A 26,335-nucleotide genomic window follows, 5' to 3' on the forward strand; every position below is an offset into this window, starting at 1 on the left:
GTGATCTGAACAAGGCTTCCTCGTATCCCACAAGCTCAGCCTCCTTTACCTCTGTGATCTGAGGAAGATATCCTAGTATCGTGAAGCCCAGCCTCTTCTACCTTAGTGATCAGAGGAAGGTCTCTCCGTGTTATATAAGCCTTGACTCCTCTGCATCCCAGAAAGGTATCCCGTATCCCATTAGCCCAGTCCACCCTCTACCTCTGTGATTCGAGAAAGGTATCCCTGTATCTCACAAGCTCAGCCCCCTCTACCTCTGCGATCCGAATATCGACATGTGCAACATCTGGGTATCTTTATTGTAGACGTTTCGCCATCCAGTGGCTTTATCAATACAAATTCTAGGACATAACTTGAAGACAGTAGAACTATGTACAGAAGATGAGGTAATCAGTCCCTCAACCTAGGAGTAGGTGCGAAGAGCACCACGACTATGGTGCTCTTTGCACCTACTCCTAGGTTGAGGGACTGATTACCTCATCTTCTGTACATAGTTCTACTGTCTTCAAGTTATGTCCTAGAATTTGTATTGATAAAGCCACTGGATGGCGAAACGTCTAAAATAAAGATACCCAGATGTTGCACATGTGTCTTAATCTCATCTTGTCGGTATTGTATACCATTCGAACACGATCCGAATATCCCTGTATCCTATAAGAACAGCCTCTTCTACCTGGACGCACGCTAGAGGAACAGTGCACGGCTCTCATAAAATTCCTGTGCAGCAAAATAGGAAAAAAGGTATGCATATGTATGTGTGTATGTATGCATGTATAGATGCCTGTGTATATGAATGCCTGTGTATATTTAGTTTTGTTAGCGTGTGTGAGGCTGTTTTAATTATTTACTTTCCTGCTGTTTCCTATTTGGAGTTTCAGTAGTAGAGTCATGCTCGTCGTGTTCCCTCATCTATCTGTGTGTGTGTGTGTGTGTATATATATATATATATATATATATATATATATATATATATATATATATATATATATATATATATATATATATATATATATATATATATATATATATATATATATATATATATATATATATATATATATATATATATATATATATATATATATATATATATATATATATATATATATATATATATATATATATATATATATATATATATATATATATATATATATATATATATATATATATATATATATATTAATTTTCCCCTAACTGTAGCACTTGTTGCGTCATCATCACAATGATTCAGTTGATCAACCAATCTTGTCCAGAATTTTTTTTCCAATATCAGTTGTGGTTCACTGTTTCTTCTGTTTCCGACTATGTTCTCTTGTTGTTCCCGCTACTGGCACTCAGTTATCTCCGCTGCTGGCACTCAGTTATCCCCTCTGCTGGCACTCAGTTATCCCCGCTGCTGGCACTCAGTTATCCCCTCTGCTGGCACTCAGTTATCCCCGCTGCTGGCACTCAGCTATCCCCGCTGCTGGCACTCAGCTATCCCCGCTGCTGGCACTCAGTTATCCCCGCTGCTGGCACTCAGTTATCCCCGCTGCTGGCACTCAGTTATCCCCTCTGCTGGCACTCAGTTATCTCCGCTGCTGGCACTCAGTTATCCCCTCTGCTGGCACTCAGTTATCCCCGCTGCTGGCACTCAGCTATCCCCGCTGCTGGCACTCAGCTATCCCCGCTGCTGGCACTCAGTTATCCCCGCTGCTGGCACTCAGTTATCCCCGCTGCTGGCACTCAGTTATCCCCTCTGCTGGCACTCAGTTATCCCCGCTGCTGGCACTCAGTTATCCCCGCTGCTGGCACTCAGTTATCCCCGCTGCTGGCACTCCGTTATCCACGCTGCTGGCACTCAGTTATCCCCGCTGCTGGAACTCAGTTATCCCCGCTGCTGGCACTGCTGGCACTCAGTTATCCCCGCTGCTGGCACTCAGTTATCCCCGCTGCTGGCACTCAGTTATCCCCGCTGCTGGCACTCAGTTATCCCCGCTGCTGGCACTCAGTTATCCCCGCTGCTGGCACTCAGTTATCCCCGCTGCTGGCACTCAGTTATCCCCGCTGCTGGCACTCAGTTATCCCCGCTGCTGGCACTCAGTTATCCCCGCTGCTGGCACTCAGTTATCCCCGCTGCTGGCACTCAGTTATCCCCGCTGCTGGCACTCAGTTATCCCCGCTGCTGGCACTCAGTTATCCCCGCTGCTGGCACTCAGTTATCCCCGCTGCTGGCACTCAGTTATCCCCGCTGCTGGCACTCAGTTATCCCCGCTGCTGGCACTCAGTTATCCCCGCTCCTGGGACTCAGTTATCCCCTGCTGCTGGCACTCAGTTATCACCGCTGCTGGCACTCAGTTATCACCGCTGCTGGCACTCAGTTATCTCCGCTGCTGGCACTCAGTTATCTCCGCTGCTGGCACTCAGTTATCTCCGCTGCTGGCACTCAGTTATCACCGCTGCTGGCACTCAGTTATCACCGCTGCTGGCACTCAGTTATCACCGCTGCTGGCACTCAGTTATCTCCGCTGCTGGCACTCAGTTATCCCCGCTGCTGGCACTCAGTTATCTCCGCTGCTGGCACTCAGTTATCTCCGCTGCTGGCACTCAGTTATCACCGCTGCTGGCACTCAGTTATCTCCGCTGCTGGCACTCAGTTATCTCCGCTGCTGGCACTCAGTTATCTCCGCTGCTGGCACTCAGTTATCTCCGCTGCTGGCACTCAGTTATCACCGCTGCTGGCACTCAGTTATCACCGCTGCTGGCACTCAGTTATCCCCGCTGCTGGCACTCAGTTATCCCCGCTGCTGGCACTCAGTTATCCCCGCTGCTGGCACTCAGTTATCTCCGCTGCTGGCACTCAGTTATCTCCGCTGCTGGCACTCAGTTATCTCCGCTGCTGGCACTCAGTTATCTCCGCTGCTGGCACTCAGTTATCTCCGCTGCTGGCACTCAGTTATCTCCGCTGCTGGCACTCAGTTATCTCCGCTGCTGGCACTCAGTTATCTCCGCTGCTGGCACTCAGTTATCCCCGCTGCTGGGACTCAGTTATCCCCGCTGCTGGCACTCAGTTATCACCGCTGCTGGCACTCAGTTATCACCGCTGCTGGCACTCAGTTATCACCGCTGCTGGCACTCAGTTATCCCCGCTGCTGGCACTCAGTTATCCCCGCTGCTGGCACTCAGTTATCCCCGCTGCTGGGACTCAGTTATCCCCGCTGCTGGCACTCAGTTATCCCCGCTGCTGGCACTCAGTTATCTCCGCTGCTGGCACTCAGTTATCACCGCTGCTGGCACTCAGTTATCACCGCTGCTGGCACTCAGTTATCCCCGCTGCTGGCACTCAGTTATCCCCGCTGCTGGCACTCAGTTATCCCCGCTGCTGGGACTCAGTTATCCCCGCTGCTGGCACTCAGTTATCCCCGCTGCTGGCACTCAGTTATCCCCGCTGCTGGCACTCAGTTATCCCCGCTGCTGGCACTCAGTTATCCCCGCTGCTGGGACTCAGTTATCACCGCTGCTGGCACTCAGTTATCACCGCTGCTGGCACTCAGTTATCACCGCTGCTGGCACTCAGTTATCTCCGCTGCTGGCACTCAGTTATCCCCTCTGCTGGCACTCAGTTATCCCCGCTGCTGGCGCTCAGTTATCACCGCTGCTGGCACTCAGTTATCTCCGCTGCTGGGACTCAGTTATCTCCGCTGCTGGCACTCAGTTATCCCCTCTGCTGGCACTCAGTTATCCCCGCTGCTGGCACTCAGTTATCTCCGCTGCTGGCACTCAGTTATCCCCGCTGCTGGCACTCAGTTATCTCCGCTGCTGGGACTCAGTTATCCCCTCTGCTGGCACTCAGTTATCCCCGCTGCTGGCACTCAGTTATCCCCGCTGCTGGCACTCAGTTATCCCCGCTGCTGGCACTCAGTTATCCCCTCTGCTGGCACTCAGTTATCCCCGCTGCTGGCACTCAGTTATCACCGCTGCTGGCACTCAGTTATCCCCGCTGCTGGCACTCAGTTATCCCCGCTGCTGGCACTCAGTTATCCCCGCTGCTGGCACTCAGTTATCCCCGCTGCTGGCACTCAGTTATCCCCGCTGCTGGCACTCAGTTATCCCCGCTGCTGGCACTCAGTTATCACCGCTGCTGGCACTCAGTTATCCCCGCTGCTGGGACTCAGTTATCACCGCTGCTGGCACTCAGTTATCTCCGCTGCTGGCACTCAGTTATCTCCGCTGCTGGCACTCAGTTATCTCCGCTGCTGGCACTCAGTTATCCCCGCTGCTGGCACTCAGTTATCACCGCTGCTGGCACTCAGTTATCCCCGCTGCTGGCACTCAGTTATCACCGCTGCTGGGACTCAGTTATCTCCGCTGCTGGCACTCAGTTATCTCCGCTGCTGGCACTCAGTTATCCCCGCTGCTGGGACTCAGTTATCCCCGCTGCTGGCACTCAGTTATCTCCGCTGCTGGCACTCAGTTATCTCCGCTGCTGGCACTCAGTTATCCCCGCTGCTGGCACTCAGTTATCCCCGCTACTGGCACTCAGTTATCCCCGCTGCTGGCACTCAGTTATCCCCGCTGCTGGCACTCAGTTATCACCGCTGCTGGGACTCAGTTATCCCCGCTGCTGGCACTCAGTTATCCCCGCTGCTGGGACTCAGTTATCCCCGCTGCTGGCACTCAGTTATCACCGCTGCTGGCACTCAGTTATCTCCGCTGCTGGCACTCAGTTATCCCCGCTGCTGGCACTCAGTTATCACCGCTGCTGGCACTCAGTTATCACCGCTGCTGGCACTCAGTTATCACCGCTGCTGGCACTCAGTTATCCCCGCTGCTGGCACTCAGTTATCACCGCTGCTGGGACTCAGTTATCCCCGCTGCTGGCACTCAGTTATCACCGCTGCTGGCACTCAGTTATCACCGCTGCTGGCACTCAGTTATCGCCGCTGCTGGCACTCAGTTATCACCGCTGCTGGGACTCAGTTATCACCGCTGCTGGCACTCAGTTATCACCGCTGCTGGGACTCAGTTATCCCCGCTGCTGGCACTCAGTTATCACCGCTGCTGGCACTCAGTTATCACCGCTGCTGGCACTCAGTTATCCCCGCTGCTGGCACTCAGTTATCACCGCTGCTGGCACTCAGTTATCACCGCTGCTGGCACTCAGTTATCACCGCTGCTGGCACTCAGTTATCCCCGCTGCTGGCACTCAGTTATCTCCGCTGCTGGCACTCAGTTATCACCGCTGCTGGGACTCAGTTATCCCCGCTGCTGGCACTCAGTTATCCCCGCTGCTGGCACTCAGTTATCACCGCTGCTGGCACTCAGTTATCACCGCTGCTGGCACTCAGTTATCTCCGCTGCTGGCACTCAGTTATCACCGCTGCTGGCACTCAGTTATCTCCGCTGCTGGCACTCAGTTATCTCCGCTGCTGGGACTCAGTTATCCCCGCTGCTGGCACTCAGTTATCTCCGCTGCTGGCACTCAGTTATCTCCGCTGCTGGCACTCAGTTATCACCGCTGCTGGCACTCAGTTATCTCCGCTGCTGGCACTCAGTTATCTCCGCTGCTGGCACTCAGTTATCTCCGCTGCTGGCACTCAGTTATCTCCGCTGCTGGCACTCAGTTATCACCGCTGCTGGCACTCAGTTATCTCCGCTGCTGGCACTCAGTTATCCCCGCTGCTGGCACTCAGTTATCTCCGCTGCTGGCACTCAGTTATCACCGCTGCTGGCACTCAGTTATCTCCGCTGCTGGCACTCAGTTATCCCCGCTGCTGGCACTCAGTTATCACCGCTGCTGGCACTCAGTTATCACCGCTGCTGGCACTCAGTTATCTCCGCTGCTGGCACTCAGTTATCACCGCTGCTGGCACTCAGTTATCTCCGCTGCTGGCACTCAGTTATCTCCGCTGCTGGGACTCAGTTATCCCCGCTGCTGGCACTCAGTTATCTCCGCTGCTGGCACTCAGTTATCTCCGCTGCTGGCACTCAGTTATCACCGCTGCTGGCACTCAGTTATCTCCGCTGCTGGCACTCAGTTATCTCCGCTGCTGGCACTCAGTTATCTCCGCTTCTGGCACTCAGTTATCACCGCTGCTGGCACTCAGTTATCTCCGCTGCTGGCACTCAGTTATCCCCGCTGCTGGCACTCAGTTATCTCCGCTGCTGGCACTCAGTTATCTCCGCTGCTGGCACTCAGTTATCACCGCTGCTGGCACTCAGTTATCACCGCTGCTGGCACTCAGTTATCTCCGCTGCTGGGACTCAGTTATCCCCGCTGCTGGCACTCAGTTATCTCCGCTGCTGGCACTCAGTTATCTCCGCTGCTGGCACTCAGTTATCTCCGCTGCTGGCACTCAGTTATCACCGCTGCTGGCACTCAGTTATCTCCGCTGCTGGGACTCAGTTATCCCCGCTGCTGGCACTCAGTTATCTCCGCTGCTGGCACTCAGTTATCCCCGCTGCTGGGACTCAGTTATCTCCGCTGCTGGCACTCAGTTATCTCCGCTGCTGGCACTCAGTTATCACCGCTGCTGGGACTCAGTTATCCCCGCTGCTGGCACTCAGTTATCACCGCTGCTGGCACTCAGTTATCACCGCTGCTGGCACTCAGTTATCCCCGCTGCTGGCACTCAGTTATCACCGCTGCTGGGACTCAGTTATCCCCGCTGCTGGCACTCAGTTATCACCGCTGCTGGCACTCAGTTATCACCGCTGCTGGCACTCAGTTATCCCCGCTGCTGGCACTCAGTTATCCCCGCTGCTGGCACTCAGTTATCCCCGCTGCTGGGACTCAGTTATCCCCGCTGCTGGGACTCAGTTATCCCCGCTGCTGGCACTCAGTTATCACCGCTGCTGGCACTCAGTTATCCCCGCTGCTGGCACTCAGTTATCACCGCTGCTGGCACTCAGTTATCACCGCTGCTGGGACTCAGTTATCACCGCTGCTGGCACTCAGTTATCCCCGCTGCTGGCACTCAGTTATCCCCGCTGCTGGCACTCAGTTATCCCCGCTGCTGGGACTCAGTTATCCCCGCTGCTGGCACTCAGTTATCTCCGCTGCTGGCACTCAGTTATCCCCGCTGCTGGCACTCAGTTATCACCGCTGCTGGCACTCAGTTATCACCGCTGCTGGGACTCAGTTATCTCCGCTGCTGGGACTCAGTTATCTCCGCTGCTGGCACTCAGTTATCTCCGCTGCTGGCACTCAGTTATCCCCGCTGCTGGCACTCAGTTATCTCCGCTGCTGGGACTCAGTTATCCCCTCTGCTGGGACTCAGTTATCTCCGCTGCTGGGACTCAGTTATGTCCGCTGCTGGCACTCAGTTATCCCCGCTGCTGGCACTCAGTTATCCCCGCTGCTGGCACTCAGTTATCTCCGCTGCTGGGACTCAGTTATCCCCTCTGCTGGCACTCAGTTATCCCCGCTGCTGGGACTCAGTTATCTCCGCTGCTGGCACTCAGTTATCCCCTCTGCTGGCACTCAGTTATCACCGCTGCTGGCACTCAGTTACCCCCGCTGCTGGCACTCAGTTATCTCCGCTGCTGGCACTCAGTTATCCCCTCTGCTGGGACTCAGTTATCTCCGCTGCTGGGACTCAGTTATCTCCGCTGCTGGCACTCAGTTATCCCCGCTGCTGGCACTCAGTTATCCCCGCTGCTGGCACTCAGTTATCTCCGCTGCTGGCACTCAGTTATCCCCTCTGCTGGGACTCAGTTATCTCCGCTGCTGGCACTCAGTTATCTCCGCTGCTGGCACTCAGTTATCCCCGCTGCTGGCACTCAGTTATCCCCGCTGCTGGCACTCAGTTATCCCCGCGGCTGGCACTCAGTTATCCCCGCTGCTGGCACTCAGTTATCCCCGCGGCTGGCACTCAGTTATCCCCTCTGCTGGGACTCAGTTATCTCCGCTGCTGGCACTCAGTTATCTCCGCTGCTGGCACTCAGTTATCCCCGCTGCTGGCACTCAGTTATCCCCGCTGCTGGCACTCAGTTATCCCCGCGGCTGGCACTCAGTTATCCCCGCTGCTGGCACTCAGTTATCCCCGCTGTTGGCACTCAGTTATCCCCGCTGCTGGCACTCAGTTATCCCCGCTGTTGGCACTCAGTTATCCCCGCTGCTGGCACTCAGTTATCCCCGCTGCTGGCACTCAGTTATCCCCGCTGCTGGCACTCAGTTATCCCCGCTGCTGGCACTCAGTTATCCCCGCGGCTGGCACTCAGTTATCCCCGCTGCTGGCACTCAGTTATCCCCGCTGTTGGCACTCAGTTATCCCCGCTGCTGGCACTCAGTTATCCCCGCTGTTGGCACTCAGTTATCCCCGCTGCTGGCACTCAGTTATACCCGCTGCTGGCACTCAGTTATCCCCGCTGCTGGCACTCAGTTATCCCCGCTGTTGGCACTCAGTTATCCCCGCTGCTGGCACTCAGTTATCCCCGCTGCTGGCACTCAGTTATCCCCGCTGCTGGCACTCAGTTATCCCCGCTGCTGGCACTAAGTTATCCCCGCTGCTGGCACTCAGTTATTACAGCGGCTGGCACTCAGTTATCCCGACTGCTGGCACTAAGTTATCCACGCTGCTGGCACTCAGCTATCACCGCTGCTGGCACTCAGTTATCCCCGCTGCTGGCACTCAGTTATCCCCGCTGCTGGCACTCAGTTATCCCCGCTGCTGGCACTCAGTTATCCCCGCTGCTGGCACTCAGTTATCCCCGCTGCTGGCACTCAGTTATCCCCTCTTCTGGCACTCAGCTATCTCCGCTGCTGGCACTCAGTTATCCCCGCTGCTGGCACTCAGTTATCCCCGCTGTTGGCACTCAGTTATCCCCGCTGCTGGCACTCAGTTATCCCCGCTGTTGGCACTCAGTTATCCCCGCTGCTGGCACTCAGTTATCCCCGCTGCTGGCACTCAGTTATCCCCGCTGCTGGCACTCAGTTATCCCCGCTGCTGGCACTCAGTTATCCCCGCGGCTGGCACTCAGTTATCCCCGCTGCTGGCACTCAGTTATCCCCGCTGCTGGCACTCAGTTATCCCCGCTGCTGGCACTCAGTTATCCCCGCTGCTGGCACTCAGTTATCCCCGCTGTTGGCACTCAGTTATCCCCGCTGCTGGCACTCAGTTATCCCCGCTGCTGGCACTCAGTTATCCCCGCTGCTGGCACTCAGTTATCCCCGCTGCTGGCACTAAGTTATCCCCGCTGCTGGCACTCAGTTATTACAGCGGCTGGCACTCAGTTATCCCGACTGCTGGCACTAAGTTATCCACGCTGCTGGCACTCAGCTATCACCGCTGCTGGCACTCAGTTATCCCCGCTGCTGGCACTCAGTTATCCCCGCTGCTGGCACTCAGTTATCCCCGCTGCTGGCACTCAGTTATCCCCGCGGCTGGCACTCAGTTATCCCCGCTGCTGGCACTCAGTTATCCCCGCGGCTGGCACTCAGTTATCGCCGCTGCTGGCACTCAGTTATCCCCGCGGCTGGCACTCAGTTATCCACGCTGCTGGCACTCAGTTATCCCCGCGGCTGGCACTCAGTTATCCCCGCTGCTGGCACTCAGTTATCCCCGCGGCTGGCACTCAGTTATCCCCGCTGCTGGCACTCAGTTATCCCCGCTGCTGGCACTCAGTTATCCCCGCTGCTGGCACTCAGTTATCCCCGCTGCTGGCACTCAGTTATCCCCGCTGGTGGCACTCAGTTATCCCCGCTGCTGGCACTCAGTTATCCCCGCTGCTGGCACTCAGTTACCCCCGCTGCTGGCACTCAGTTACCCCCGCTGCTGGCACTCAGTTACCCCCGCTGCTGGCACTCAGTTACCCCCGCTGCTGGCACTCAGTTATCACCGCTGCTGGCACTCAGTTATCCCCGCTGCTGGCACTCAGTTACCCCCGCTGCTGTCACTCAGTTATCCCCGCTGCTGGCACTCAGTTACCCCCGCTGCTGTCACTCAGTTATCCCCGCTGCTGGCACTCAGTTATCACCGCTGCTGGCACTCAGTTATCACCGCTGCTGGCACTCAGTTATCCCCGCTGCTGGCACTCAGTTACCCCCGCTGCTGGCACTCAGTTATCCCCGCGGCTGGCACTCAGTTATCCCCGCTGCTGGCACTCAGTTATCCCCGCTGCTGGCACTCAGTTATCCCCGCTGCTGGCACTCAGCTATCCCCGCTGCTGGCACTCAGTTATCCCCGCTGCTGGCACTCAGTTATCCCCGCTGCTGGCACTCAGTTATCCCCGCTGCTGGCACTCAGTTATCCCCGCTGCTGGCACTCAGTTATCCCCGCTGCTGGCACTCAGTTATCCCCGCTGCTGGCACTCAGTTATCCCCGCTGCTGGCACTCAGTTACCCCCGCTGCTGGCACTCAGTTATCACCGCTGCTGGCACTCAGTTATCCCCGCTGCTGGCACTCAGTTATCCCCGCTGCTGGCACTCAGCTATCCCCGCTGCTGGCACTCAGTTATCCCCGCGGCTGGCACTCAGTTATCCCCGCTGCTGGCACTCAGCTATCCCCGCTGCTGGCACTCAGTTATCCCCGCTGCTGGCACTCAGTTATCCCCGCTGCTGGCACTCTTCTTCTCCTGCTGACAAACATCCTGGGCAACATTAGTGAGACTTAGATCTAATGCTTATAATAATAACGATAGTTTTTAAAGTGGTGGACTTGTAAGCCAGCGGAAGGTCTCGGTCAGATGACCAAAAGTTCCAGCTGTGGGTCATGATATAACTAACACCCGCGTCAGGAAACACTTGTCCTGTTTCGTAACAAACCTAACCTATCCTATCCTAACCTAACCTAGCCTAGCCTATCCTAACCTAACCTAACTTAACCTAGCCTAACCTATCCTAACCTAACCTAACCTAACCTAACCTAACCTAACCTAACCTAACCTAACCTATCCTAACCTAACCTAACCTAACCTAACCTAACCTAACCTATCCTAACATAACCTAACCTAACCTAACCTATACTATCCTAACCTATCCTAACCTAACCTAATCTAACCTAACCTAACCTAACCTATCCTAACCTAACCTAGCCTAACCTAACCTAACCTAACCTAACCTAACCTAACCTAACCTAACCTATCCTAGCCTAACCTAACCTAACCTAACCTAACCTAACCTAACCTAACCTAACCTAACCTAACCTAACCTACCTTATCCTAACCTAACCTAACCTACCTAACCTAACCTAACCTATCCTAACCTAACCTAACCTAACCTAACCTATCCTAACCTAACCTATCCTAACCTAACCTAACCTAACCTAACCTAACCTATCCTAACGTAACCTAACCTAACCTAACCTATCCTAACCTAACCTAACCTAATCTATCCTAACCTAACCTAACCTAACCTAACCTAACCTAACCTAACCTAACCTATCCTAAGCTAACCTATCCTAACCTAACCTAACCTAACCTAACCTAACCTAACCTAACCTAACCTAACCTAACCTAAGCTAACCTAACCTAACCTAACCTAACCTAACCTAACCTAACCTAACCTAACCTAACCTATCCTAACCTAATCTAACCTAACCTAACCTAACCTAACCTAACCTATCCTAACCTAACCTAACCTAACCTAACCTAATCTAACCTACCCTAACCTAACCTAACCTAACCTAACCTAACCTAACCTAGCCTATCCTAACCTAACCTAACCTAACCTAACCTATCCTAACCTAACCTAACCTAACCTAACCTAACCTAACCTAACCTATCCTAACCTAACCTAACCTAACCTAACCTAACCTAACCTAACCTATCCTAACCTAACCTAGCCTAACCTAACCTAAGCTAACCTAATCTAACCTAACCTATCCTAACCTAACCTAACCTAACCTAACCTAACCTAACCTAACCTAACCTAACCTAACCTAACCTAATCTAACCTACCCTAACCTAACCTAACCTAACCTAACCTAACCTAACGTAGCCTATCCTAACCTAACCTAACCTAACCTAACCTAGCCTAACCTAACCTAAGCTAACCTAATCTAACCTAACCTATCCTAACCTAACCTAACCTAACCTAACCTAACCTAACCTAACGTAGCCTATCCTAACCTAACCTAACCTAACCTAACCTATCCTAACCTAACCTAACCTAACCTAACCTAACCTAACCTATCCTAACCTAACCTAACCTAACCTAACCTAACCTAACCTAACCTAACTTAACCTAACCTATCCTATCCTAACCTAACCTAACCTAACCTAACCTAACCTAACCTAACCTAACCTAACTTATCCTAACCTAACCTAACCTAACCTAACCTAACCTATCCTAACCTAACCTAACCTAACTTAACCTAACCTATCCTAACCTAACCTAACCTAACCTAACCTAACCTAACCTAACCTAACCTATCCTATCCTAACCTAACCTAACCTAACCTAACCTAACCTAACTTAACCTAACCTATCCTATCCTAACCTAACCTAACCTAACCTAACCTAACCTAACCTAACCTAACCTAACCTAACCTAACGTAACCTAACCTAACCTAACCTAACCTAACCTAACCTAACTTAACCTAACCTATCCTATCCTAACCTAACCTAACCTAACCTAACCTAGCGTAACCTAACCTAACCTAACGTAACCTAACGTAACCTAACCTAACCTAACCTAACCTAACCTAACCTAACCTAACCTAACCTAACCTAACCTAACCTAACCTAGCCTAACCTAACCTAACCTAACGTAACGTAACCTAACCTAACCTAACCTAACCTAACCTAACCTAACCTAACCTAACCTAACCTAACCTAACCTAGCCTAACCTAACCTAACCTAACGTAACCTAACCTAACCTAACCTAACCTAACCTAACCTATCCTATCCTAACCTAACCTAGCCTAACCTAACCTAGCCTAACCTAACCTAACCTAACGTAACCTAACGTAACCTAGCCTAACCTAACCTAACCTAACCTAACCTAACCTAACCTAACCTAACGTAACCTAACCTAACCTAACCTAACCTAACCTAACCTAACCTAACCTAACCTAACCTAACCTAACCTAACCTAACCTAACTTTACCTAACCTAACCTATCCTAACCTAACCTAACCTAACCTATCCTAACGTAACCTAACCTAATTCTGTCTCATATTTTCCACTCAGGAAGATAATCTGCTGTTCATCTGTCGTTCGTATCTAACAAATTAACGTTATTTAGGAGCGTGAACAACGCGAATTTCATTTTTTATTTAATCTCTGCCGTGAAAAGCCTTTTTTTCAACATTTCTCCATAAATTTAAAAACCATTTTAAAATTCGCTGGAGCTGTATGTGGTTTTTCATTATTTCATTTATATGATCGGATGTTTTGTATATTTTTTTAAGAAATGCTTCTGAAAAAAGTTTAGAAATTTTCAAGAGGAATCTTGGCACTTACCTCCTGCAAGTGGCTGACCAACCAGGCTGTGATTGTATGTGGGCCAACAGGCCACCAGCAGCAAGAGCCTGGTTGATCAGGCAAGCACCAGATAAGTTCAAAATGGTATATAATACTGACTAGTTAGGAGTAAGTTAGGAGTAAGAGGAGTATGGTATTTTTATTGTTGATTGAAACGTTTCGTCTATACAGTGGGCTTTTTTTCAGTCAAATTCAGTCAAATACAGTCAAATACAGGTTGATGGACTGATGTAATCAGTCCATCAACCTTGGAGGGACTGGCCGCCTTAAGAACTATTTCTCTAAGATTGATGGACTGATTACATCAACTTTACTTAGCTTCCACGCCTGCTGCCTCGGCATTTGACTGAAGAAGCCTAATGTGCCGGCGAAAGGTTTCAGTCAGTAATCAAGATACCCAACTGTTGCACAAGTCTCTCACTCTTCAAGCAGCAGATAACTCTGGCTCAGGACCGCGCTCAGAACTTACAAAAAATGTCGATACCCATCAAAGGTAGATCAAAGGTAAGTCTCTCTGACATCACTCATCTGCATCTGAATATAAAACCTTCAGAAAAATGTTTCTCCTTTATCTTCCATTTACTTTAGCGAGGAACCATTTGTTCTACGATCGTTTCTTTGAGAAACCATTTAATAAGTCGGTACAACCTTGTTACTCTGTGGGAGAAATTAACGTTTTTTCCTTTCTCACTTCTTTCTTTATTCAATTTCTTACGTGTGTTTCTTTCACACTGTTTTTCTCTGCAAGAAAATCCTGAACGTTGATAAAAAGGTCAGTCAGACATTTCTGTCTTTAACTTTTAAAAACGATGGGTATCCAAAAAAATTTGTACAGTATTATCTCTACATTAACAGGGTAAATATTAGTTTAGATTTTGTTATAAGAACATAAGAACACACATATGCAACAGTTAGGTATCTTTATTTCGACCTGCCCTCCCTAAGCAACCTACGTCTCACCTCCTGGCACTATATAAAGCTCCATCCTGTCACTTCAACTTCATATTGTTTCAGACAACGGAACAATGCTCTTCTCCAGACTGAGGGACTGACCACCTCAAAACTTTAAGGGTGATGGACTGATTACATCGTCTTCAAGTATCTTCTGCTTCTATCAACTTTTCTGTACTCGACTGAAGAAGCCTACTGTGTAGGCGAAACGTTTCGAAATAAAGATACCTAACTGTTGCATATGTGTCTTACCTAACAATCTGTCGGTATTTTATACCATTTTAATGTTCAACATAAGAACATAAGAAAGGAGGAACACTGCAGCAGGCCTGTTGGCCCATACTAGGCAGGTCCTTTACAATTCATCCCACTAACAAACATTTGACCAACCCTGAATGTGACATTCTGCAGGCATGTCCCGACTTTTTGAATTAAACCACGTCTCAGTAATGTGTGTGTGTGTGTGTGTGTGTGTGTGTGTGTGTGTGTGTGTGTGTGTGTGTTCTCACCTATTTGTACTCACCTATTTGTGGTTGCAGGGGTCGAGTCCTAGCTCCTGGCCCCGCCTCTTCACCGGTTGCTACTAGGCCCTCTCTCTCCCCGCTCCATGAGCTTTATCAAACCTCGTCTTAAAACTGTGTATGGTTCCTGCCTCCACTACGTCATTTTCTAGGCTATTCCACTGCCTTACAACTCTATGACTGAAGAAATACTTCCTACTATCTCTCTGACTCATCTGTGTCTTCAACTTCCAATTGTGGCCTCTTGTTTCTGTGTCCCCTCCCTGGAACATCCTGTCCTTGTCCACCTTGTCTATTCCACGCAGTATTTTATATGTCGTTATCATGTCTCCCCTGACCCTCCTGTCCTCCAGTGTCGTCAGGCCGATTTCCCTTAATCTTTCTTCATAGGACATTCCCCTTAGCTCTGGAACTAACCTTGTTGCAAACCTTTGTACTTTCTCTAGTTTCTTGACGTGCTTTATCAAGTGCGGGTTCCAAAGAGGTGCTGCATACTCCAGTATGGGCCTGACATACACGGTGTACAGTGTCTTGAATGATTCCTTACTAAGGTATCGGAATGCTGTTCTCAGGTTTGCCAGGCGCCCATATGCTGCAGCAGTTATCTGATTGATGTGTGCTTCCGGAGACATGCTCGGTGTTATACTCACCCCAAGATCTTTCTCCTTGAGTGAGGTTTGCAGTCTTTGGCCACCTAGCCTATACTCTGTCTGTGGTCTTCTGTGCCCTTCCCCTATCTTCATGACTTTGCATTTGGCAGGATTAAATTCGAGAAGCCATTTGCTGGACCAGGTGTCCAGTCTGTCCAGGTCTCTTTGAAGTCCTGCCTGGTCCTCATCAGATTTAATTCTCCTCATTAACTTCACATCATCTGCAAACAGGGACACTTCTGAGTCTAACCCTTCCGTCATGTCGTTCACATATACCAAAAATAGCACTGGTCCTAGGACCGACCCCTGTAGGACCCCGCTCGTCACAGGTGCCCACTGTGATACATCATTACGTACCATGACTCGTTGTTGCCTCCCTGTCAGGTATTCTCTGATCCATTGCAGTGCCCTTCCTGTTATATGCGCCTGATGCTCTAGCTTCTGCACTAATCTCTTGTGAGGAACTGTGTCAAAGGCCTTCTTGCAGTCCAAGAAGATGCAATCAACCCACCCCTCTCTCTCTTGTCTTACTTCTGTTATTTTATCATAAAACTCCAGAAGGTTTGTGACACAGGATTTGCCTTCCGTGAATTCGTGCTGGTTGGCATTTATACTCCTGTTCCGTTCCAGGTGCTCCACCACTCTCCTCCTGATAATCTTCTCCATAATTTTGCATACTATACACGTCAATGACACAGGTCTATAGTTTAGTGTGTGTGTGTGTGTGTGTGTGTGTGTGTGTGTGTGTGTGTGTGTGTGTGTGTGTGTGTGTGTGTGTGTGTGTGTGTGTTTTAGCATCATCAACGAGGTTTCCAATACAAATATTTACATTAACATCTGAAATGATACAGGGACAGCGACAGGAAATTCTATTCTATTAGGCAATGGTACACTAAAAATGTTGGCTGGTAACGTTTGTCAGGAAACAGAACAAGTGTTCCTTGACGCGGATCTTAGTCATAGGATGACGCACAGCTGGAGCTTTTGGTCACCTCACCGAGACCTTCTGCTGGCTTACCAGTTCACCCCTCTAAAAATTATGGATATGGCTATAACATTCATTTAAAAATGCTGTGCTCTGGGCGCGTTGTGGGAAGTTCTTGCCAAGTTTGGTGAATTAGCGCTTTGTGTTTATGTGGTATGGATGATAGTAGCCAAGTGTTGATAATGCGGTGCTACATAGCGAAGTGCTCTGAGTTTACTCACCTATTTGGGGTTGCAGGGGTCGATTCATAGCTCCTGGCCCCGCCTCTTTACTGATTGCTACTAGGTCCTCTGTCTACCTGCTCCATGAGCTTTATCAAACCTCATCTTAAAACTATGTATGGTTCCCGCCTCCATTACGTCACTTTCTAAGCTATTCCACTGCCTGACAACATACAGTGTGTGTATGTATGTGTGCTATGGGTGGTGGTAGCCAAGTCTTGCCGAAGCAGTGCTGCCTAGTGATGTGATCTTCTCGCCAGGGCTAAGAATATAGGTTTTTAGTGTTGGGTACTGTGTCTCGTGATTGTTTTCTCGTCTGAGTTTTTCAGTTATTGCCTTCTCTCTCTCTCTCTCTCTCTCTCTCTCTCTCTCTCTCTCTCTCTCTCTCTCTCTCTCTCTCTCTCTCTCTCTCTCTCTCTCTCTCTCTCTTTCTTTCTTTCTAGTAGAGGTCAAACTCACCTTCTATGGAAACCTGTTGACTTTCCGCGGGTGCAAAGGAGTCTGTCTCCACGGGGTCATCCTCTACGGGGTCAGCCACTACGGGGTCATCCTCAATGGGGCCACCCACCAACGGGTCATCCACCACTGAGTCATCCGCTAGGGGGTCAAGGAGGAGGTCAAGAACCAGGTCATTCTCAACAGAATCGATTTTTGCGGGCTCCTGAAGGAGGTCAAAAGTGAGGTCTTCATCCTCCTTCTGTTGTTGGCTTGCCGGAGTTTTCCCCACCACCGTCGCTGCCAGCAGTACCAGAAGTATGGCAGTGCTCTGTTGATCACACCAGCAAGATTGTTATTATTATAATTATTATGAGCATCATTATTATTATTATTATAATTATTATTGTGATTATTATTATTCTTTTGTAATTATAATTATAATTAATATTACGTTTATAATAATAATAATAATAATAATAATAATAATAATAATAATAATAATAATAATAATAATAATAATAATAATAATATTATTATTATTATTATTATTATTATTATTATTAATTATTATTATTATTATTATTATTATTATTATTATTATTATTATTATTATTATTATTAATTTAAGAAGTGCTAAGCCCATTAGGGTAATACAGCGCCTGTATTAGAGCACCTGTATTAAGACACACGGAATAGGAGGAGAAATTTTTTCCTGGGTAGAGGCATGGCTGACAAATAGACAGTAGAGAGTTTGCATAAATGGGGAGAAATCAGAATGGGGGCACGTCACAAGCGGTGTTCCTCAGGGGTCAGTGTTGGGGCCGTTGTTGTTCACAATTTACATAAACTACATAGATGAGGGAATAAATAGCGCCATAAGCAAATTTGCTGATGATACCAAAATAGGCCGTCCAATTCATTCTAATGAGAACACTAGAGCACTCCAGGATGATTTGAACAGACTGATGCAATGGTCGGAGAAGTAGCAGATGCAGTTTAATATTGACAAATGCAAAGTTCTAAATGTTGGACAGTTAAATAACCATGCCACATATAAACTAAATAATATAGATCTTAATACTACTGATTGCGAATAGGATTTAGGAGTTCTGGTTAGCAGTAATCTAAAACCAAGACAACAGTGCATTAGTGTTCGCAATAAAGCTAACAGAATTCTTGGCTTCATATCTAGAAGTATAAATAATAGAAGTCCTCAGGTTGTTCTTCAACTCTATATATCCTTGGTTAGGCCTCATTTAGACTATGCTGCTCAGTTCTGGTCACCGTATTACAGAATGGAAATAAATGCTCTGGAAAATGTACAGAGAAGGATGACAAAGATGATCCCATGTATCAGAAATCTTCCATATGAGGATAAACTGAGGGCCCTGAGTCTGCACTCTCTCGAAAGGCGTAGAATTAGGGGAAATATGATCGAGGTGTATAAATGGAAAACAGGAATAAATAAAGGGGACGTAAATAGCGTGCTGAAAATTTCCAGCCAAGACAGGACTCGCAGCAATGGTTTCAAGTTGGAAAAATTCAGATTCAGGAAGGATATAGGAAAACACTGGTTTGGTAATAGAGTTGTGGATGAGTGGAACAAACTCCCGAGTACAATTATTCAGGCTAAAACATTGTGTAGTTTTAAAAATAGGTTAGATAAATACGTGAGTGGGTGTGGGTGGGTGTGAGTTGGACCTGACTAGCTTGTGCTGCTGGGTCTGGTGCCGTGCTTCATCCTTGAGTTGGGATGACCAGACTGGGTGGGTCATTGGGATAATCCGGCGGGGGGTCATTGGTCTAATCCGGGGGGAGGGGGGGACATGGACCTGCTCCGCATGGGTCAGTAGGCCTGTTGCAGTGTTCCTTCGTTCTTATGTTCTTATGTTAGTTTTAGAGCGAACATAGTGAGAAACCAAACAAGTCACCTGGCCATGGCGAACCGTTTTCAAAGGTTCTAAAAGAATGTAACGAGAGACTTAGCAAACCATTACCGGTTATGTCGAAAAAATCAAATGCGATACGTATTTGCAAAGCGAGAGGCACTAAACTGCAAATTAAAGACCAATTAAATGCCTGACCTCGATTGCCAGAAAACTGATAAAATCATTAACTGCGAATGCAATTCGAAGTTACCTTGAAAGATATAATTTGATCGACGAACCTGGGCTCGATACGGCATACGCTGTCAGTGGCCCTATAAACCCCAAGAACAACATCTACGAACCTCACTCAGCACGACTTTAGAAAAGGGCGCTCCTACCTCTAACCTCTTCCACTAAAGTATGAAACGAATGGTGTACCTGGAGTCTACCTGGAGGTTATTCCGGGGATCAACGCCCCCGCGGCCCGGTCCACGACCAGGCTTCCCGGTGGATCAGGGCCTGATCAACCAGGCTGTTACTGCTGGACGCACGCAGTCCAACGTACGAACCACATTCCGGCTGATCCGGCACTGACTTCAGGTATCTGTCCATCTCTCTCTTGAAGGCAGCCAGGGGTTTATTGGTAATTCCCCTTATGCTTGGTGGGAGGCTGTTGAACAGTCTTGGGCCCCGGACACTTATGGCGTTTTCTCTTAGTGTATGCCCCTACTTTTAATTGGGGGCATTTTGCATCGCCTGCCCAGTCTCTTACTTTCGTAGGGAGTGATTTGTGTGTGCAGATTCGGGACCATTCCTTCCAGGATTTTCCAAGTGTAGATTATGATATATCTCTCCCTCCTGCGTTCCAACGAGTACAAGTCAAGTGCTTCCAAGCGTTCCCAGTAGTTAAGGTGCTTGACAGAACTTATACGTGCAGTAAAGGATTTCTGTACACTCTCTAAATCTGCAATTTCACCTGCTTTGAATGGAGATGTTAATGTACAGCAGTATTCCAGCCTAGAGAGAACAAGTGATTTGAGAAGTATCATCATTGGCTTGGCATCTCTCGTTTTGAACGTCCTCATTACCCATCCTATCATTTTCTTTGCACTTGTGATCGTGGCACTGTTGTGATCCTTGAAAGTGAGATCCTCAGACATTACTACTCCCAGGTCCCTTACATTATTTTTCATCTCTATTGTATGGCCAGAGTTTGTAGTATACTCTGTTCTAGTTATTATCTCCTCCAGTTTTCCATAACGGAGTAGTTGGAATTTGTCCTCATTGAACATCATATTGTTTTCCGTTGCCCACTGAAAACTTTGTTTATATCTACTTGAAGGTTAGCCGTGTCCTCAATAGATGACAGCCTCATGCAGATCCTAGTATCGTCTGCAAAGGATGACACGGTGCTGTGGGTTACATCTCTGTCTATGTCTGATATGAGGATGAGGAACAGGATGGGGGCGAGTGCTGTGCCTTGTGGAACAGAGCTCTTCACTATGGCAACCTCCGATTTAACTCTGTTGACCACTACTCTTTGTGTTCGATTGGTTAGAAAGTTGAAGATCCATCTCTCCACTTTGTCATTTATTCCTTTAGCACTTATTTTGTGAGCTATTACGCCATGATCGCACTTGCCAAACGCTTTGCAAAGTCTGTGTACATTACATCGAAATTCTGATTTTCTTCCAGTGCATCCAAGGCCATATCACAGTGATCCAGTATTTTTTGAGAGGCAGGAGCGACCTGCCCTGAACCCATGTTGCCCTGGATTGTGCAGTTTTTGGGAATCCAGGTGGTTTGCAATCCTGCTTCTTAGCACTCTTTCAAAGATTTTTATGATGTGGGACGTTAGAGCTATTGGTCTATAGTTCTTAGCTAATGTTTTGCTGCCACCTTTATGGAGTGAGGCTATATCCGTTGTTTTAAGTGTTTCTGGAATTTCACCTGTCCAAGCTCCTTCTCCATAGTGTACTTAGGGCACGTGAGAGGGGTTTCTTGCAGTTCTTAATGAACACAAAGTTCCACGAGTCTGGGCCTGGGGCTGAGTGCATGGGCATGTTGTCAATGGCTTTTTCAAAGTCTCTCGGAGTTAGGGTAATGTCTAAAATCTGGCATACATTTATGGAGTTTTGAGGCTCACTCATGAAGAAATCATTTGGGTCGTCGATCCTCAGACTGATTAGTGGCTCACTAAACACAGAGTCGTACTGAGATTTCAGTATTTCACTCATTTCCTTGTTGTCATCTGTGTAAGTCCCATCCTGTCTGAGTAAGGGCTTGATACAAGATGCGGTATTTGCCTTGTTTTTGGCATATGAAAAGAAATATTTCGAATTTCTTTCAATTTCACTAATAGCTTTAAGCTTCTCCTGTCTCTCCTGGTTCCTGTAAGAGTCCATTAACTTAAGTTCGATAGTTTCCACTTCCCTGGTCAGCGCCTTCTTCCGTTTATCAGATATTCTAGCGTTCCTGAGGAGCTCAGTGATTCTTCGTCGTCTTCTGTAGAGGGAGCGTTTTTCTCCAGTTTGCTCCTGCTCTTCTTCTTTCTTGGGGGAATATGCCTAGAACATACTTCAGCTGCCAGGAAGTTGATCCTTTCAAGGAACTGGTTTGGATCCATGTTATTTAAGATATCTTCCCAACATGTTTCATTCATTGTATGTACACCGAGAGATGCAAGCCTCTCATTGTATATACATTCAGAATTTACTTCAGTTCCCAGTTTAGTAACTAATGTATTATTGATTGGTAGTACACAGTTTAACAAAACATGGAATAAATTACAATAAAAAGCGTGATCGCAAAAATGAAAAAAATACCACAGTGAAAATAGGAAGTATAACCTGAGCGTTTTCATGTGCTTAACAAAATATCTTCAGAAGATTGGAAGAAGAGGCAAGAGATGCACATTTTAGTTAAATCCTGGGGTGAAACTTCACTCAGAGACGGTGACAACACCTCACACAAAGAGGGATCGCACAGATCTAACCCACGCAATACATTTCTCCAACAAAACATATGTGGTAATGGCCTCTAGTAGTGGAAACACCTACAGCAAAGAACGACAGTTATGCAGGAGTCGCCACCGTCAACAATCTCTCGGCACTTGGCGCAGTGACAAACCCGTCTGAGTATCATGTTTATTTTCCGCACCAGCTTTAACTACACTACTAGTTATCTCTATAAACTTAATCCAGTTTACCTTGACAACAATCAAGGATAACGACAGGAAGAGGAGATGAGATAAGGCAGCTTGAAGGAGCCGGAGAGAACGAAGAGGAACACATAACCAGTCTCACGTACCCGAGCTGATATCAACATTTCTTGTTCTCAGCGGCAGTACCAGAGAGATGTTGGTAGTACACAGAGCAGGCTGCCACTGACTAGCTTACCCGTGTCTCTACGCTGCTTATAGCACAAGTACTTGGGTTTATCCGAATCGGCAGCGAAACACAGTATCCGACTTAGAGTGAAGACGTAACCTTATAAACAATATTTAGCAAAATTTGCCAACATTCATAACTGGACGGCTCGTATGATGCGCCAGATTTGCTTTAACATCTTGAAAATCACGAAGAATATATGTGTGAAAAAGATAAATTATTACCCTACAAAATGTCCCAAATACCAATGGATTTAAGAAAGGAAAATATATTAGAAATGATCTTTGGATGTTCTGTGATATGGGTAGGATGGAGTCATTCAGACACGGGTCCCACAAGTGGACGACACAGGATCCTCGGGTCAACAGCAACCACAGGGGTACGATGGCCAGGTAAAATGTCCATCTGTTAAACGCCCTCGAGAACTCACTGTATTTGAGTATTTACCTATTGAGTGGAAACCCTGCTAGTAGTGCTCACCTAGTTGTTGTTGTTGAGACAGACCGACATTATCTATCACTGTCGACTAGGTTTTACAGGTTTATGTCTTCTTGGATTTTAATGTACCTGTGTTTCAAATATATTAATAAGTCAATTTCCACTACTACAACCGGATTCTAAAACTAGATAAGCATTTCTTGACGTAAATATTGTACGGTTTCCTCTTTTGAGTCTTTCTGTCTCTACTTGTCCCTGTTCATCTTTCATCTGTTCTGGATCTGCATTCCATTCCTAGAAAAATAATCACCTGATGTTCAAAGAATTTTCTTGTTATGCTGATTACAGATTTCTTGACCATAAAAATTTTGGGAGACATTTCATCGAGAACAACTCTTAGTTTACCATTTCGTAGTTTACCATTTCTTAGTTTGCCATTTATTTGTTTGTCATTTGTCAGTTTGCCATTTCTTAAGAAACATTCGACGGTTATTGAAAGAAAAATGAATATCAAAAATTTATAAAATAAAACTGGCAAAATTAAGACATGTACCAACCAATGGCAGTGTGAGCCTAGTGTCCTGGAAACCACACCAGTGGTGAAAATTTGAAGCCGATCAGACGAGTCATTCTCCGGATTCGAACGATTCAAGGATTTTTACTCTTACACTTCAACAAGTTTGCCAGCAAGCAAACGGAACTTAAGACTCACTGTCCTGGCTCTAAGATGTATCGGTCATTAAATACTAAAAAAGTCCAAACGGGTAAATTGAAATACACTTAATATGATATAACTGGGATGAAAATTTCGTGCTGTTTTTACCTACATAATCGACACATTTAAATGTCACTCACCGGCATCGTCGTAATTTCTGGCAGCTTGTGTAAACATCTGAAGCTTCACCGCTGAGGATTTTGGAAGTTATCCCAACCATTACACGATGTTGGCAACGGGTTCATTAATTTTGGTCATAAGTCCTGTGAACAATGCGACTTGTTCATCAGCTGGGTAAATTTCAATATGCAAATTTTATTAAATATATTGTTTCACTTGAAATAACTAAAGAATGCTTCTTCTGATTGTCTTCAAACCCTCAACGTTGGTGTACCTTAATTGGAAGATTTTTATATTGATTTTGGGTTGTGTGGGTGACAATCTTCGAATTTTTAAAAGCATTTTTATTAAATTTTGAGTATGTCTGCCAGTGTGTAGGTGTCTCCCAGTGTGTAAGTGTCTCCCAGTATGTAGGTGTTTCCCAGTGTGTAGGTGTCTCCCAGTGAGTGGGTGTCTCCCAGTGTGTAGGTGAATCCCAGTGTGTAGGTGTCTCCCAGTGTGTAGGTGTCTCCCAGTGTGTAGGTGTCTCCCAGTGTGTAAGTGTCTCCCAGTGTGTAGGTGTCTCCCAGTGTGTAGGTGTCTCCCAGTGAGTGAGTGTCTCCCAGTGTGTAGGTGAATCCCAGTGTGTAGGTGTCTCCCAGTGTGTAGGTGTCTCCCAGTGTGTAGGTGTCTCCCAGTGCGTAGGTGTCTCCCAGTGTGTAGGTGTCTCCTAGTGAGTGGGTGTCTCCCAGTGTGTGTCTCCCAGTGTGTAGGTGTCTATTAGTGTGTGGGTGCCTAACAGTGTGTGTCTCCCAGTGTGTGGGTGTCTCCCAGTGTGAAGGTGTTTCCCAGCGTGTAGGTGTCTCCCAGTGTGTAGGTGTCTCCCAGTGTGTAGGTGTCTCCTAGTGAGTGGGTGTCTCCCAATGTGTAGGTGACTCCCAGTGTGTAGGTGTCTCCCAGTGTGTAGGTGTCTCCAAGTGAGTAGGTGTCTCCCAGTGTGTAGGTGTCTGACAGTGTGTAGGTGTCTCCCAGTGTGTAGGTGTCTCACAGTGTGTAGATGTCTCCCAGTGTGTAGGTGTCTCCCAGTGAGTAGGTGTCTCCCAGTGTGTAGGTGTCTCACAGTGTGTAGGTGTCTCACAGTGTGTAGGTGTCTCCCAGTGTGTAGGTGTCTCCCAGTGTGAAGGTGTCTCCCAGTGTGTAAGTGTCTCCCAGTGTGTAGGTGTCTCCAAGTGTGTAGGTGTCTCCCAGTGTGTAGGTGTCTCCCAGTGTGTAGGTGTCTCCAAGTGAGTAGGTGTCTCCCAGTGTGTAGGTGTCTCCCAGTGTGAAGGTGTCTCCCAGTGTGTAAGTGACTCCCAGTGTGTAGGTGTCTCCAAGTGTGTAGGTGTCTCCCAGTGTGTAGGTGTCTCCCAGTGTGTAAGTGTCTCCCAGTGTGTAGGTGTCTCCCAGTGTGTAGGTGTCTCCCAGAGTGTAGGTGTCTCCCAGTGTGTAGGTGTCTCCCAGTGTAGGTGTTTCCCAGTGTGTATGTGTCTCTAAGTGTGTAGGTGTCTCCAAGTGTGTACGTGTCTCCCAGTGTGTAGGTGTCTCCCAGTGTGTAGGTGTCTCTCAGTGTGTAGGTGTCTCCCAGTGTGTAGGTGTCTCCCAGTGTGTAGTTGTCTCCCAGTGAGTAGGTGTCTCCAAGTGTATAGGTGTCTCCCAGTGTGTATGTGTCTCTCAGTGTGTAGGTGTACTCACCTAGTTGTACTCACCTAGTTGAGGTTGCGGGGGTCGAGTCCGAGCTCCTGGCCCCGCCTCTTCACTGATCGCTACTAGGTCACTCTCCCTGAGCCGTGAGCTTTATCATACCTCTGCTTAAAGCTATGTATGGATCCTGCCTCCACTACATCGCTTCCCAAACTATTCCACTTACTGACTACTCTGTGGCTGAAGAAATACTTCCTAACATCCCTGTGATTCATCTGTGTCTTCAGCTTCCAACTGTGTCCCCTTGTTATTGTGTCCAATCTCTGGAACATCCTGTCTTTGTCCACCTTGTCAATTCCTCTCAGTATTTTGTATGTCGTTATCATGTCCCCCCTATCTCTCCTGTCCTCCAGTGTCGTCAGGTTGATTTCCCTTAACCTCTCCTCGTAGGACATACCTCTTAGCTCTGGGACTAGTCTTTTGCACTTTTGCTCTAGTTTCTTCACGTGCTTGGCTAGGTGTGGGTTCCAAACTGGTGCCGCATACTCCAATATGGGCCTAACGTACACGGTGTACAGGGTCCTGAATGATTCCTTATTAAGATGTCAGAATGCTGTTCTGAGGTTTGCTAGGCGCCCATATGCTGCAGCAGTTATTTGGTTGATGTGCGCTTCAGGAGATGTGCCTGGTGTTATACTCACCCCAAGATCTTTTTCCTTGAGTGAGGTTTGTAGTCTCTGACCCCCTAGACTGTACTCCGTCTGCGGCCTTCTTTGCCCTTCCCCAATCTTCATGACTTTGCACTTGGTGGGATTGAACTCCAGGAGCCAATTGCTGGACCAGGTCTGCAGCCTGTCCAGATCCCTTTGTAGTTCTGCCTGGTCTTCGATCGAGTGAATTCTTCTCATCAACTTCACGTCATCTGCAAACAGGGACACCTCAGAGTCTATTCCTTCCGTCATGTCGTTCACA

At 48.1% G+C, this 26,335-nt stretch overlaps 1 protein-coding gene across 3 annotated transcripts in view; it reads right to left on the reverse strand.

Annotated features, from left to right (window-relative positions):
* LOC128690838 (homeobox-like protein HDP1) overlaps nucleotides 1-22,443 on the reverse strand; it is a 67,922-nt gene extending 45,479 nt beyond the window's left edge. For all 3 annotated transcript variants that reach the window (XM_070088215.1, XM_070088214.1, XM_070088212.1), the window contains exons 1-2: nucleotides 22,352-22,443; nucleotides 17,196-17,502 (exon numbers count right to left, since the gene is read on the reverse strand). In XM_070088215.1, coding sequence (XP_069944316.1) covers nucleotides 17,196-17,502; nucleotides 22,352-22,369 — 325 coding nt within the window. In that variant the 5' untranslated portion in view covers nucleotides 22,370-22,443. The remainder of the gene's footprint in view (nucleotides 1-17,195; nucleotides 17,503-22,351) is intronic.
* Nucleotides 22,444-26,335: the final 3,892 nt, after the last annotated feature.

This window comes from Cherax quadricarinatus, chromosome 24, assembly GCF_038502225.1.
Source record: "Cherax quadricarinatus isolate ZL_2023a chromosome 24, ASM3850222v1, whole genome shotgun sequence".
In the NCBI taxonomy this organism is placed as follows: domain Eukaryota; kingdom Metazoa; phylum Arthropoda; class Malacostraca; order Decapoda; family Parastacidae; genus Cherax; species Cherax quadricarinatus.